At 41.0% G+C, this 14,860-nt stretch overlaps 1 protein-coding gene across 2 annotated transcripts in view; it reads left to right on the top strand.

Moving 5' to 3' along the window:
* GBE1 (1,4-alpha-glucan branching enzyme 1) overlaps nucleotides 1-11,107 on the top strand; it is a 308,337-nt gene extending 297,230 nt beyond the window's left edge. Inside the window, exon 17 of one of the 2 annotated variants that reach the window (XM_074983475.1) lies at nucleotides 9,074-11,107. In XM_074983475.1, the coding sequence (XP_074839576.1) occupies nucleotides 9,074-9,130 (57 nt within the window). In that variant the 3' untranslated portion in view covers nucleotides 9,131-11,107. The remainder of the gene's footprint in view (nucleotides 1-9,073) is intronic. The other variant, XM_074983474.1, reaches the window with a different exon arrangement.
* The last annotated feature ends 3,753 nt before the right edge of the window (nucleotides 11,108-14,860 follow it).

Below are 14,860 nucleotides of genomic sequence, written 5' to 3'. Positions count from 1 at the left end.
AATTAAAGAGCATCCACAGAAGGGTCTAATGTGGTTTAAGCAGGACCATCCTTATGACTTCAGGTGCCCTGTGCAGCCCGAGCCCCTGCAGTCTCCCTCCGCGCTGGAGAGCTGAATGGCAATTCTGCAGGGTGTTAAGGAAACTAGGCTCCTATAACTTACATAGAGGATAATGGGGGCATGGATGCGTCGTGAGGGTTTGGATAGGAAGAAAGGGATGGATCCAACAAATACTATTTTAGAAGAAGACTCAACATTTGACCACAGCTTAATTTTTTAATATAAATGAGATGGAGTAGTCAAAGATTTCAGCTGCATGTTCTGGGTTTGAGTGACAGGAAAGATGGTGTGGGTGTTCAGTGTCAGAATGAGTGGTGGGCAGAGTGGGTTGTAAGGGTAAATCAGTAGTTCAGATTTTACTTCTCTAACTTCAATGGATGATGAAAAATAAAGGGAGAGGTTCTACGGTAGACTTAGATTTGCTATTGGAGGGAAGTGACGCTGGAGGGAGTGGAGATAAAGATCATAACTGAAACCATGTAAGTGAACTAAATAACCCAGAAATGGAGTATAAATGGAGGACCGTGGGCCAATAAGAGAAAATGAAGAAAATGAAAGGTGAAGGACCCACAGAAGGTACACCTTCATTTTTAGTTTAAAATGAGTTTTTAGTATTTGTGATAGCTTGAGAAAGGTAAGACTTGGAGGGGTGCAATCAAGGTCTTTACTCCTGTTAATCTGGAACTCACCTGAAATGTGGATAAGTTTCTCCTAAATCACAAGCACCAGCCAAAATAAACTGCGTGTTTTAGAACACCAAAAAGCTGGTATGGGATTATACACAGATAAAGAAGGACATGGTCATCTTCAAAAGCGTTTCCAGACTAAATTACATGGAACATGAAGTGTTAATAAGAGAGAACGGTGGAGAGACAGAACAAGGGGTAAAAAACAGAGTTGCATTTTGCCTAAGTTATGCATCCTTTTTGATTGCTTCATTGTTTTTGTTAAGTACATTAATGTATTTTGTAGATTGTGGTTTTTAAGAGGGTTTTAAATTAGGAGTAGACAACATTTCTTGGAAAGTATTCAAAAATCAAATTTACATAATTAGTGGCGTCCATCAGTGGTACCCTGTTCTATGGTATTACAGCAGTGTCTGACTCTCTCTGATGCACATATCCTTCCCTTGCAGGCAGTGAAAGCATCTGCAGCGGACCCATACTTTGGATCCCCCTGTGCTTTCAAGTTTCCTGGTAGTTCTGATCAGCATGCAGACAGACATTGCTGCAGGGACATTGCAGGCAGCGGGGGGTGCAGATACCTAATATGGCAACTTATGTTATCCTTAGACTTGAGACTGGTGCTGAACCCCTGCAAGCCTTCCAGTAAAGTGAGCGGACTTTCCCCAGAGCGCTGTCTTTTTGGGCACTTGGAATTATAGTTGATTTATTTGTTGAAAGTAACAATTAAAATGGGACAGATTTTGCAAAGAAACTTCTTAAGGGGTAGTTCAGCGGTTTGAGCATTGGCCTTGTAAACCCAGGAGTGTGAGCTCAATCCTTTAGGGGTCTGGAACAAACAGATTTAAAAAAAATAAATAAAAAAGTCTGTCCGGGATGGTGCTTGGTTCTGCTGTGAGTGCAGGGGAGTGGACTCAGTGACCTCTCGAGGTGCCTTCCAGTTCTATGAGTCATGCGTATGTGACATACATACACATGAAATTTAGCCTAGGAGAGATTTACATCAAGTGAAAATCAGACGTATACTTAATACCCCCTCTCTCAACCCTGGCCGTCCTCACACCTCCTGAGAGTTTGAGGTGAGTGTTTGGTCAGTGTCCTGGGAGGAAGGTAAGCCTTTCCTGCTCCGCTTCTCCGGTGAATCATGTGCTTTGCTGGTGGTATGGCTTTGACACATTGAGCATGTCAGTGAGACAATTTGTTTTTCTTCTTACTCTGGGGTTTTCCAGGCTTCACCACTCAGCAGTGGAATTGGTGGCTGGGGGTTGTTAAATCAATGGCTTTGGCTGGTAACCCTCGTTGCTCCACCACATCTATTCAAAGGTGACAGCCCTGTTTCAGAGTCTGTTTTCTCCTGTTAGGATCAATGTGAAAATATGTCTTCAGCCAGAGGAGACTGAAAGCTTGCAGCCATAGTGCACGTTTTCCCCTCTGTAACTAGCTCTTTCAAGAGGTAACAGGCTCCAGTGCTCCTGTGGTAGATTAGCTGCCTCCCATAAGAAGGCACGTGGGCCATACAAATGGGAGAGAGAATGAGACAGGTGGATCAGCCAGGAAAGAGACATATGAGAGCTGCCTGAGGGGGAAAGGAGGGACTCAGGGAGAAATAGCATCAGCAGAAGAAAGAGAATCATTACAACAATTATGTGAAGCAGCCTGTGCTTCAGGAAACCCTGCCAAGCTAAGGGTGAGCTTCTACATAGGCTTTTAGGAAGAACCAGTTTTGTTAGGAAAAGTCAGCCTCAAATTAAGAGGGGTATGCTAGAGGGAGGGTGTTAGGACTCCAGAGGCAGAGAGAGAGACTGATAGCACACTTCAGGGAGTTCTATCACAGGAAGCTTGAGTTAGAGCTATCAGAGAAAAAGGGTTGGAGGTGGGTGGGAACAAATCTAATCTGGAAACAGTCAGTTGGTTTGCCTAGAGTGTGGATCCCTGAAACAAGGAGCGAGAGAGTTTGAGAACAGGCTCATGAGCAAGCCTCAGGCAGGTGAGTTGAAAATGTTGTTGTCTGGGGAGCAGGCATTGCAAAGAGCTGTGAACGTGTGGCACTTTGGGATATGGGGAGAAGGGGCTTCATCATCAGGGTTCTGCACAGTGTTCCCTGTAAGGTATGTGCTTGTACAGTGGTTCAGAAGAGATTCAGATGCTACCCAGCTGATTAACAGAGTGCCCACAGCAAGGCTCTGTTTTTCTACTGGTGGTGCCCATTCACATGTGCCTTGATGCACATAAAAATGTATCCTGCAGATGGAAAAAATTAGAGGGAACATTGGTTCTGTGGCCTATTTAACGTGTACGGGAATGAATTATGCTTAGAAACAGGTTTCTGAATTTGGCATTGGGATAGACTCTTCTTTTTATGGCTCAGGGGAAAGAGAGGAAGGCGGCACGACTGTCATGTTTTGGCCTGCTACCATGAGGCCAACCAGCATAACCCCTGTCTTCATTTAGCTTCAACCAGCTGCTCCTCTGTGAGCTAATCTCATCCAATGACTGGGACGTCTTGGTGAGTGAGGTGTTACCACATACAGTAAAGGATATACAGCTGTATATTCTGTGCATCTTGTTGGCAGTTGTGTGAGTGGGTGTGCCACCAGTTTTGCCAATGGGTGCACACCAATGTTGAATAGCAACAGGCAGAGAATTTGTCCACGTCTGGGAATGGCTCAGTTCAATGCATTCCCTTGGACATTTGCAACTGCCTTCAAAGAAAAAAAGAAACAGTCAGTGGTACTTTATGATTGGGGAACTGTGCCTGTCAGAGATTGCAGAAGTCATGGATTCTGAGACTTCCATGACTTCTGCAGCAGCCAAAATGCTTGACCCCAGGGCTGCATGAGCACATGGTCCCAGGGAGTGTATGAGCAGCAGACCAGGGGCAGCAGAGGCAGCTGCAGCTCGGTGGCTTCTGACAGCAGTTCTGGGTCACCCAGAGCAACAGCTGACCACTGAGAGCAACAGTTGGACACCTGGGGCTTTTCCCTTCTTCTCTCTCCGGCAGCTGGTGCCCCATTTACCAGTAGTCCCTCTGTCCAAAAATTTGGTTGTGGTATTTGTAATATAAATCCTAGACAGGTCACAGGCCATGGTTTTTTTATTTTTCTTGCCTGCGAGTTATCCATGACTTTTGCTGATACCCATGATTAAATCATAGCCTTACTCATCATTAGTAATGTCAGAAGTTCCAGAGAGGACGAGACTGGCTGTCTGGACTCTATGCATCAACAAAAGGAAATCATCCAACAATTCCACAGATGCTATTTCTAGCTCCTGATTCTTCCCTGAATCCAGATTGTGGAGGAACTAAGATACAGGCGTTAGTTAAAGGAACTTGTTAATGGCCTTTGGCAAACTTCTCTTTTGACTTTGCCCAGGAATGGAGGCATCGATACTAGGTGGTAACTAACTAGGTCCCATGCAGCGAAACTAGGGCTATGTTTGCACTAGAGCAGAAAGTCGATTTTAAGGCTCTTAGCTCGATTTTTACAGCGCAACTGTCTTCAGTGCAAATACAATAAGTTTGAATTTGAGTTGAACATTCTTGTGCTGATCATCCTGTGTGGTGTAAAACCAAGTTTGAATTTAAGAGGTTGGATTAATGCTGGTGAGGAAATAGCACTCCTTTTAAATAGATTTTATTGGCCTCCAGAGGTATCCTGTAGATATCCCACAATGCCCCACAGGTGTACGTTCTGTCCGCTTTCACCTCCAGGTGTGCAGGAAGTAGGAAAGAGGAAGCCTGGGATTTTGAATTTATTTCTTTATGATCAGCATGGTAACTGCATCTAGCCACTTCAGAGAGCCCCAGCTTGGAGCCATCAGGAAAGCCAGGGTCTCAGTTTGGCTAGCTGGCTAATCCCCACCCCACTACACCATGTGGCAGCTTAGTTGTTGCGACCAGACAGCGGGGCAGCATGTCCTCCCCTGCAGAGAGTGAAGTATTTTTCCCTGCACAGGATGTGGCAGGAGAGTCTGAGAAACTTCTGCACTGTATCTTTGTGTGGGGCAGCACTTTTGGTGCTCTGGGTGGCTGCCTTTATGCAAATTGATGTGTTGAATATTCATATCAATGGCTCATTATCATTTCTGATCCGCAGTATTTACATACCCCTTCCAAAAGGTAGAGGTAGTGTAGACGCAGCCTAAGTCAACTTTATAGGGAAGTGTGGAAGCTCCACTTTCACTTTATAAAACCCAGTATTACAAAGTCAACTTTAATAAATTCAAATGTATTTTATAGTGTAGATGTAGCCTAGGTTCCCTCAGTATTAGGCTACTGTATTCCAATTAGGTTTGTGTTCAGCCCTCATCACCGTAGTAGCCAAACAGTTTCATATTCTAAAGAGGGAAAGGAAGATTCCTTCCCTGAATGAAAATTTACTCCCTTAAAAATGATTTGCTTAGGTGAATAGATTTTATATTGGTTACCTGGGACAGTTTGAAGATATCTAACAAGCATGTGTTTTCTGAAGATATGGGGCCTGAGTCACATCCCTGATTTTACAGAGGGCTGTAAAAGATGTTTCACACTACCAGAGTTTTTCTGTATCCCTATTAAGATGCCCTAAAATGGACAGCTGAGGATTTCCTTGGCAATGAGGAACCCTCAGTGCCATAAAGAAAGCTCAGGAATAGAGTATGTGTTAAAGGCTAAATGATTACTAGACAGTCATTCTAGCAAGGATAAGTTAGAACATCCCAGTGATTCCACAAACTTGCAATGTTGCCAGTTAGTGATGTGAAAGGGTGACTTAGTCAAACCTATCTTTCTTTCGCCTTCCTCACCCCAGCACTGAGCACAATCTGCAATAACTCAATCTCAAATGCCCAAGGACATTACATAGCTCAGGTTCATTGATTGCAAACCCACATTAGAAACCTGTTCCTTTATTTTCTTCTGCTAATTGGTTCTTCTCTTGTTGGCTTTTATTGTGCACCTCCTTTGGAAGGCGTTTGATACTACAAGAGTTTTGTAGCCATCAAATAGTTGTAACTGCATTGTCAGATTTCTATACATCTGTATTAGTGTAACGTTATAACTTCCACCTGGCTGGACACATTGTGCTTTTTTCAGAATGATGAATATTTCCCTCGGAAGTTGATTGTTATAAGAGTAGTCCCACTGAATGTTAAACATACAAACTTCAGGAGGTCAGTCATGTCCTTTGTGTTTGGTTATAGTGTGTATAATATGATGGCCATTAAAAAGTCAGCATGTGCCAGCAGTTGCTACACAATAGTCTCTGCAATAGCATAATTTCCCTTTTAAAATGAGATCTCTTATTACCTGTGTCTGCCTTTTTTTTTTTTTTTTGGGGGGGGGGTGGAATCATCTGAATAACTTCTACTGTAACTTCTAGCTCTAGAGTGAATTTTTGTCGATAGCTGTGTTTGTTTGTATTTGCTCTCAGCTGATTTACTGTGATTTAACATTTTGTTGAACACCTGAAGGGTGCTACATAACCTGTGTGAAATCCATCGGTGTGTTTTTAGTTTTCAGTGAATAGATGTCCACATATTTGTCACAGCTGTGATTAAGCAGAGCGGGTGAATTGTGAAAAATCATGGAGATGATAACTAGAAATGATTCTTCTAAATCAGCAGTTGAGCATATAGGGTGAGGAGAGTGAAGTACAGTAGGGGTCCCTGAGCTGCACCAAATAAATGGAAGACTTGGTTTCAAGCTGTCTAAATATGGCACATGACCAAAATGCTAAAACGGCCTTTGAAAGCATATTTACAATTCAGGTTTGTAGAAATGAAACAGGATTACATGGGCACAGTTAATTGCCATAATTCCACTGATGTCAATTGAGTTAAGCCAGTTTACAACAGATAAGCATAGTAACAGAGTGGTAGCCATGTTAGTCTGTACTCCAACAAAACAAAGGAGCAGAAATGTAGCACTTCAAAGACAAACAAAATGATTTATTTGGTGATGAGCTTTTGTGGGACAGACGCACATCATCAGACCAATCTCATTTCCAAAACAGACTGACATTTATAAGCGTAGAGGAGCAAAAAAAAAGGCAACAAAAACTGACAGGTCACATAGGATTGAAGAAAGGGGGTGAGAGGTGGGAGGACTATTCTACATGAGAGAACTGAATTACCCACCAGGAGAAGTAAAAAAACAAATTGACAGGGTCAGATGAATACCCAGAAACCAGCTACTTCAAGATAGACCCAAGAAGGGCAACAACAGAACACCACTTGTCATCACCTATAGCCCCCCAACTCAAACCCCTGCAATGCATCATAAAAATCCTCTGGATCAGGATGCTACACTCCAGAAGGCTCTAGGTGACATGCCTGTTCTTTCCCATAGGCAACCTCATAACTGAGAGAGATTCTCACCAGCAGTCACAGGCTATGTTACAGTAATATGAAGCCTGGAACTTTTCCTTGCAACAAACCCCGCTGCCAAATTTGTTCACACACTTATTTTGGGGATGACATCACTGGACCTAACCATGTTAGTTACAAGATCAAAGGCACATTCTCATGCACTTCCAACAACATTATACATGCTGTTATGTGCCAACAGTGCCCTGACACTATGTACATTGAACAGACTCGGAAAAACCTTCACCAAAGAATAAATGGACAAAGAGCAGACATCAAGAAACTCAATACACATAAGCTGGTCAGTGAACACTTCAGTGGAGTGGGCCATTCTGTTAAAGACCTGAGAAGTTGTGCCCTGGAGCAAATAGAATTTATTAACAGATTGGAAGGAGAGATTTCTGTATTAGAGTACATATTCAAATTCAACACATTAACACATGGTGGCTACGTCTACACGTGCCCCAAACTTCGAAATGGCCATGCAAATGGCCATTTCGAAGTTTACTAATGAAGCGCTGAAATGCATATTCAGCGCTTCATTAGCATGCGGGCGGCAGCAGCGCTTCGAAATTGACGTGCCTTGCCGCCGCGCGGCGCGTCCAGACAGGGCTCCTTTTCGAAAGGGCCCCGCCTCCTTCGAAGTCCCCTTATTCCCATGAGCTCATGTTGTCCATAGTATTTGTATTTGTAATGAGTTGGTCTTTGACAGTAGCTTGAATAATCATTATTATTCCCTTTCTCACACTTTTTTGTGTCATTTGCAAATGGTAATTTCCCATATCTCTGGGATAATTTTTATTGGAAATTATCTGTAACAAAAATCCACATAATGAATTTCTATGTAAATCCACAACTTCTAAACCTTGTTCTGTGTTCTGCTTAATGCTAACCAACTTTATCTGGTATTTCCTCTTGTCCTGAACAGATTTCTGAGTAATTTATCAATAAAACCTTAGGGGATATCACTGTTTCTTGGTGGCAGATGAGATGCGTTGTACATGTTGCAATCAGGTTCAATGAAGATCAACTGTTCTTTTCTTTTCCTTTTTCTCTCATCCCGCCCCCAGCTTTTTACACCTTTCATTTCAGTGGCAAACTAGGAAAGCCTTTCAGTACGGCTGATCAGGCTCTTATTTGGCGATAACATGGCTGAAAATAGCATAATTCTGAACATGCCAAGAGAAAGGAAAAGGACCTAAACCAGGACGTTGTCAAACTGAAACCAATATCTATCAACCATTGCTTTTTATAATTGCATTTCAATTGGTTGTTCCGCATGTATAATCAGCTGTATTTGTCCATCGTTAGAGTGCCACACAGCAAAATATTTGGTAGAAAGTACATGTCATGGCTTTATTTTTTTTCCATTATGAATCTTGGAAGGAATGTCATATAATAGCGTCATTTTAAAGAAGTATATTTGTTTATCATAATCAAGTGTAAAGTTTAAATAAAGTCATCATTTGACTTGAAAATCAGAATTTAATAGTGATCAGCTGGAATCAATTTGTATGTTCAACATTTTGTTCATCAGGTACTGATATTCAATAGGTGTCAGAATGATTAAAAATGCATTGCTGTGTTGTATTTACCTGGGTGAAATGACATCACAGACCTTGGGGCAGCTTTAATTCACAACACAATACCATTCCAATGCTGTGGTAAGAGTTTGCAATTTATCACAGTGCAATCTGTTGACCTAGGTGTTCTCGTTTCTTCAATTGGTCATTGTAAATCAAATGGAGCCCTCTAGTGGTAGATGCATAAAATATGTGACTGATCTTAAGTAAGTGGGGGAATTCTACAATGAAAGTTTAAGATTGCCCAGTCTGACTGTGATATTGGAGATTGTGCAATCAATAATTATACACTTCAAAAATGTTTTCTTCTCAAATGTCTGTTTATGTAGTGATTTATAGAGCCCCAGTAAAAAAAAATCCTGTCAGGTGTGACTCGTTCTGTTCTTTTCATTCTTTTATTAGGTGTACATTCCAAGCAGAGTAGCTATTGTGCTTCAGAATATGGATATCTCGAACTGAAGATCTTCATACCCATCACTGCGGAAGCAAAATGTGGAGATCTACCATATCAGCATCACAGAATTCACACTATGGATGCTTTTTGAACTAAACATAGTAATATTAGGTCATTCAAATATGGGATTAATATTTACATATAATTACCATGCTCTTAAGATTCTAAAATATAATTCAAGGAAACAATATTTGAAAGAGGTAGAAATAAAAACACGTCATTGCATTTCTGATGTTACAATGGTTACATTTTAGAACAGAGCATCTGGCATTCTCAATTAAACTCTCATTTCCAGTGTCTTACCAGGAACAATGTTGTACCAAAAGTATTCTTGCTCTGATTTCAGCAATTTCTTTGAATCTTTTTTGTGATTTTGGAATTCAAATATTCAGCATAGATCATCATCTTCTGTTAGGGAGAAAGAGAACAAGCTTGTTGAAATAAAATATAAATACTCTGACAAAAAGCAGTTGTGTCTATGGGATTCTATTTTGCAGCAAATTCCAAGGTATGCCTAGCGTGTGCAGTTTTCCAATCAAATCAATGAGGAGAAAATCTGTAAGGATGTGGTCCACTGTCACATTTGTTTAATGACAATTGCACAGTAAAGTCTTAAAAGCTACTGGATAGGCTGAGACATACCTCACTTGGGTTCCAGTCATGACACTCCATTTATGTGTTTTGTGATCTTAGGCAAATCATTTCACTTTGTGTTTCTCAGATTCCACATCTAAAAGTTGGGGCTCATGATACATACCTACCTTTTGCAAACCATCTTGAGGTGAGAAGTGCTCTGTCAGTACTAAGTACTTCTATGTTTACTAAAATGGTAGAGTAAGTGAAACTATTTTGAAAAGAGTATTTATTCCTTTACATATCCTTTCATAAATCTGAGGATCCTGTAGTCACCACTTTTTAAAGCTGTCATTTAACTTGGAGCACTTGTAATGTTGATCATGCACTTCCATAATTTTAAAAAATATTTTGCTTACCAGGGAAGAAACACTATTAGAAGTAAAGGTATATTATTCAAGCTAAGCCTTTTTGATCAAGTTATTAAATGGTTTAGATTGGTGGCTAAAAATGTTGTCAAAGTGATTTCTTTAAAAGAAATCTAGCATAGTAAGGAATAAGATTCTGTATATACATATTGTATGAAAGTATTCATTTAAACTGTGAAAAGACAATACAGATGTAAAGCAAAATGCTTTATTTTCGTACAGTAACTAAAACACATTGACCTACATATTTGTGCATGCTCCAAAATGAGGTTTTATTTTGATTTCCGGTTTCAAGTGTTCCACTTTAGAAACAGTCAACAGAGAGAATGTCCACAAGAAGTTTTATTAATTCATAGTTTTATACGTCAGTCATCTTGTAAATTCTGTCTTCTAAATTGCTGAATATTTGTGCCCACACTAACAAAAATGGGCATTGGAAGTATTTCAAAAACAAAATAATGAGTGGGACAGCATGACATACCATGATGAGAAATCAAAGTCTTTTGATAGATTTCACACATTAAAAGGAGTTCATGAACATCCCAACTGTTCATGTGTTCCCTCTAACAGATATATGAAAGTCAAATACCATATGCAACTGTGCTATATAGTGTCACAACTTCCCCCCACTTAATTCATTGTGCACTAATATGCCATAAACGTATCCCTCTCTGCTTAAAAAAGTATACTGAAGAGTTGTAATGATTGGAACCAATTATTGTTTTCAAAGTTGTAAATTTTGTAGTGAAGTAAACAGCAATTTAATTATCAGCTCTATTTATGTTAAATTGATCTACAATATATTCTGTGGATTTTACTGGCACAAGTTCCAGCGTTCCAAAATGCAATGCAAGGCAATTGCCCTTGTCAAACTTTTGTGCAAGAGAAGCAATAAATGTGTGATGTGAAGTAGAAACTGTAAAATTACATGCAAATAAAGTGTGAGAAAAGTAAAACATAAATGCATATGTGGTTTTCATCGCTCATAAAAATGTGTAATAGTCTAATACTAGAGGCTGACACTAGATATTACTGGTAGGGTTTGAAATCAGGAATTTGCCTCTAGCAGTTCAAAGTAATCTAGAGAAAATGGTTTGCTGCTCAAGAATGATATGTAATTCTTTCTACGTATTGAATACTTTTAAGAGATTATATTTAAAAAAATTAAAAATATTAAAGTTAAAAAGTCAGTCACTTAAAAGTTAGGAAAAGCCATTTTTCAGGTTAACGGTGCAACCTTAATTTGATCCTTATGTGTATATGTGTTGTAATACAGTCTTAAATGATATAATTGCAAACTATTTTTTCCATAGGATGTCTTTCATTCATTGCACAGGATGGAGCTGCTATGGAGTTGTGTTATGAAATAAGCTGCTGTGTATAGGACTCCTGCCTCCTTGGTTTAAGAAGTTGGAAGATGCACACTGTATGATGAGGAGGGAGCTGAAAGGATGGTAAAACGTAAGGTGGGCTGAGTAATGTGTTAAGTGAACCAACAGAATGTCCCCCTGGAGAGTTATATTCTGTCTCTGCCTGGGCCCGAGGATTCCTATGTGATGCTGGGCGAGTCATGTAAACCAAAAATTGTACAAGTAACCACTATATTCCCCATTTTCTTGGTATCTAGCTTGGTCATCTGGGGTGTGATTTTGTAGGAGTGCTGAGCACTTCTGGCTGAGGGAAATCGGCAGCAGTGCTATGGATATATGAAGTGCTGTCTAATGCCTAGTATTTATAAAAGTCAGGCCCTTAGCTTCTCAGCATGGGCATACAGTGTTAGTTGCTATGTTTGACAATTTTGTCCTTAGTCTCAGTGCTTCAGTTTCATGTATCAAAAATTGGAATACTATCTTACCTTACATGGGTACAATGAAGGTATAGGCATTAAATTTTTATAAAGCATTAAGATGCTATAGTGGGACTATCATAGGAAAATCCATAAGGAAATGAACAATTATCCATTCCATGGGCCTGGGTGTGTGTCATACATTAAATGCTAAGAATAAAAAGAAACATGGAATACACATCTGCTCAGTGAGTGGTGTCCATCCTGTACGCTAAATGGTACAGTTTTATCTCAGGTCTTGAAAGTTTTTAGATCTATGGCATGGTCCAGTGCCATTTGAAATAAAAGACAAACCAGTTTCAGTAAAAGTCCGTTATCTTCTGTGTGCAGTTATTTAATGGGAGGAAGGATTCTTTCGAAGATAGGGTTTACTTTCAAAACAGCAGCATCTACACTGGTTTTCTTCTTTCAAAAGAAGCTCTTTTGAAATGAGTGTGCAAATATCCACCTCATTTGCATACCTCTTTCGAAAGAGGAATGCAAGTGTAGACACACCCTTCTGGTCCTACTCATACTCTTCTCCCTTTCTCTGTTATTGATCCTATTCCCCATTGTTGTTTTTGTTGTCCACCCTTCTTTGTCTCCTGTCCCCCTTTTTGTTCCTATTCCTTTTCCCTCTGTCCTGCATCTCCTCCCTTTCATGTTGTCTGTTCCTCACCCCTGCATTCAAGATGGGCTGTTCCACCCTCCTCTGTGCTGCAGGGGGAGATCAGCTATTAAAGGTTGTTGTGCAGTAAAGCTAAGGCAGGCTCTCTACATGCACTGGCTCTGTGCAGCTCCTGGAAGCAGCTGGCACATCCCCCTCTCTGCAGCCCCTAGGCTGGGGAAGGAGGCAGGGGGTCTCTGCGTGTTGTCCCCATCCTGAGCAATGACTCCACTACTGCCATTGTCTTGGCAGTATGTGGAGTCACCTGGCCACTTTCAGGAGCAGCAGAGGGCTAGAGCTGTCTCCTAGCCTGCCTTACCGTGGGCAGAAGTGCAACAGAGCTAAGTGCCACCCAGGCAGAGCTCACATCCTGATGCCCTCCCTTACCCAAACCTCCTTCCCCAGCCCGCAGACAACATTCTGCACCCCTTCCCACATCCCAACCCCTCCTACACTCAAACCACTTGCACCAAGCCTGAGCCCAATCCCAGACCCATCCAAATGAAAGTGAGTGAAGGTGTGGAAAGCAATTGACAGAGGCAAGATAGATGAAGTGATCAGGGCTTCAGAGAAGTGTTAAGGAAAGCAATGGGATGGAGCAAGGATGTTTGTGTCATTAGACAGCTGGCAGCCCTAATGAGCATCCTCAACAAATCAATTTAAATGCATTTGCTAACCAAGTTTTCATGAGGTGATGGCAGAACTTTGTAAGCTGACTGACAACTAAGGATATACTCTTGCTCAACTGCTTTGGAGGATAGGATCAAAATTCAAAATGATCTGGACAAACTGGAGAAATGGTCGGAGGTAAACAGGATGAAGTTCAATAAAGACAAATGCAAAGTGCTCCACTTAGAAAGGAGCAATCAGTTTCACACATACAGAATGGGAAGTTACTGTCTAGGAAGGAGTATGGCAGAAAGGGATCTAGGGGTTATAGTGGACCACAAGTTAAATATGAGTCAACAGTGTGGTGCTGCGCAAAAAAAAAAAAAAAAAAAGCAAACGTGATTCTGGGATGCATAAACAGGTGCATTGTGAGGAAGACATGAGAAATCATTCTTTCACACTACTCTGCGCTGATTGGGCCTCAGTTGGAGTATTGTGTCCAGTTCTGGGTGCCGCATTTCAAGAAGGATGTGGAGAAATTGGAAAGGGTCCAGAGGAGAGCAACAAGAATGATCGCAGGTCTAGAGAACATGACCTATGAAAAAAGGCTGAAAGAACTGGGCTTGTTTGGTTTGGAAAAAGAGAAGATTGAGGGGGGAGAGAGAATAGCTGTTTTCAGGTATCTAAAAGGGTGTCATAAGGAAGAGGGAAAAAACTTCTTCTTTTTGGCTTCTGAGGGTAGAACAAGAAGCAATGGGCTTAAACTGCAGCAAGAGGAGTTTAGGTTGGACATTAGGAAAAAGTTCCTAACTGTCAGGGTGGTGAAACACTGGAATAAATTGCCTAGGGAGGTTGTGGAATCTCGATCTCTGGAGATATTTAAAAATAGCTTAGATAAATGTCTATCAGGGATGGTCTAGACCAGGCCTGTCCAACCTGCAGCCCATGGGCCGCATGCGGCCCTGGACAGCTAGTAATGCGGCTCCACGAGATCGTAAACTTTTAACATTATTTATGTGATTTATATACATTAACTATATGATATGTTTTATACGCGGCCCAAGACAATTCCTTTTCACTCAATGCGGCCCAGGCAAGCCAAAAGGTTGGACACCCATGGTCTAGACAGTGCTTGGTCCTGCCATGAGGGCAGAGGGATGGACTCAATGACCTCTCAAGGTCCTTTCCAGTGCTAGCATTCTATGATGTGTTGAAATGTTAAATTGTACGCTGCAGGCAGAAGATGGTGATTTATATAGAGTGTTAAGAAACAGAAACAGCAAATGATATACTGCTGCAAAAGGGTCCTTTTTCCCCCTATGTAGAAATGTCTTATCCCTTAAGGTCCACTTAGATCTGTGTAGAAAGAAAAAACTCTTCTAGCTGAGTTGTCACTGACCCCAAAAGAGGAGCGGTGGTTTTGTTTCTTGTTTTGTTTTTTTACCATGGGATAATAAATTTGTTGCTAATCCCACTGGAGGAACATAGTAGAGTTTTACTGCCAGGTAAACTAAGCAATGTCCACCAAAGGGTGGTGGCACAGTGCTGATCTAATCTCTACATCTGGTGGTAAAGACTGTGAGTGCATTGCCTCCACTTAATAATGCAGTGAAATAACCTGAGGATGTTCAAG

The sequence above is a fragment of the Carettochelys insculpta genome, chromosome 1 (assembly GCF_033958435.1).
Source record: "Carettochelys insculpta isolate YL-2023 chromosome 1, ASM3395843v1, whole genome shotgun sequence".
Classification (NCBI taxonomy): domain Eukaryota; kingdom Metazoa; phylum Chordata; order Testudines; family Carettochelyidae; genus Carettochelys; species Carettochelys insculpta.
Note: the sequence above shows the minus strand (reverse complement) of the source record. Positions and strands in the feature narration are given on the sequence as shown.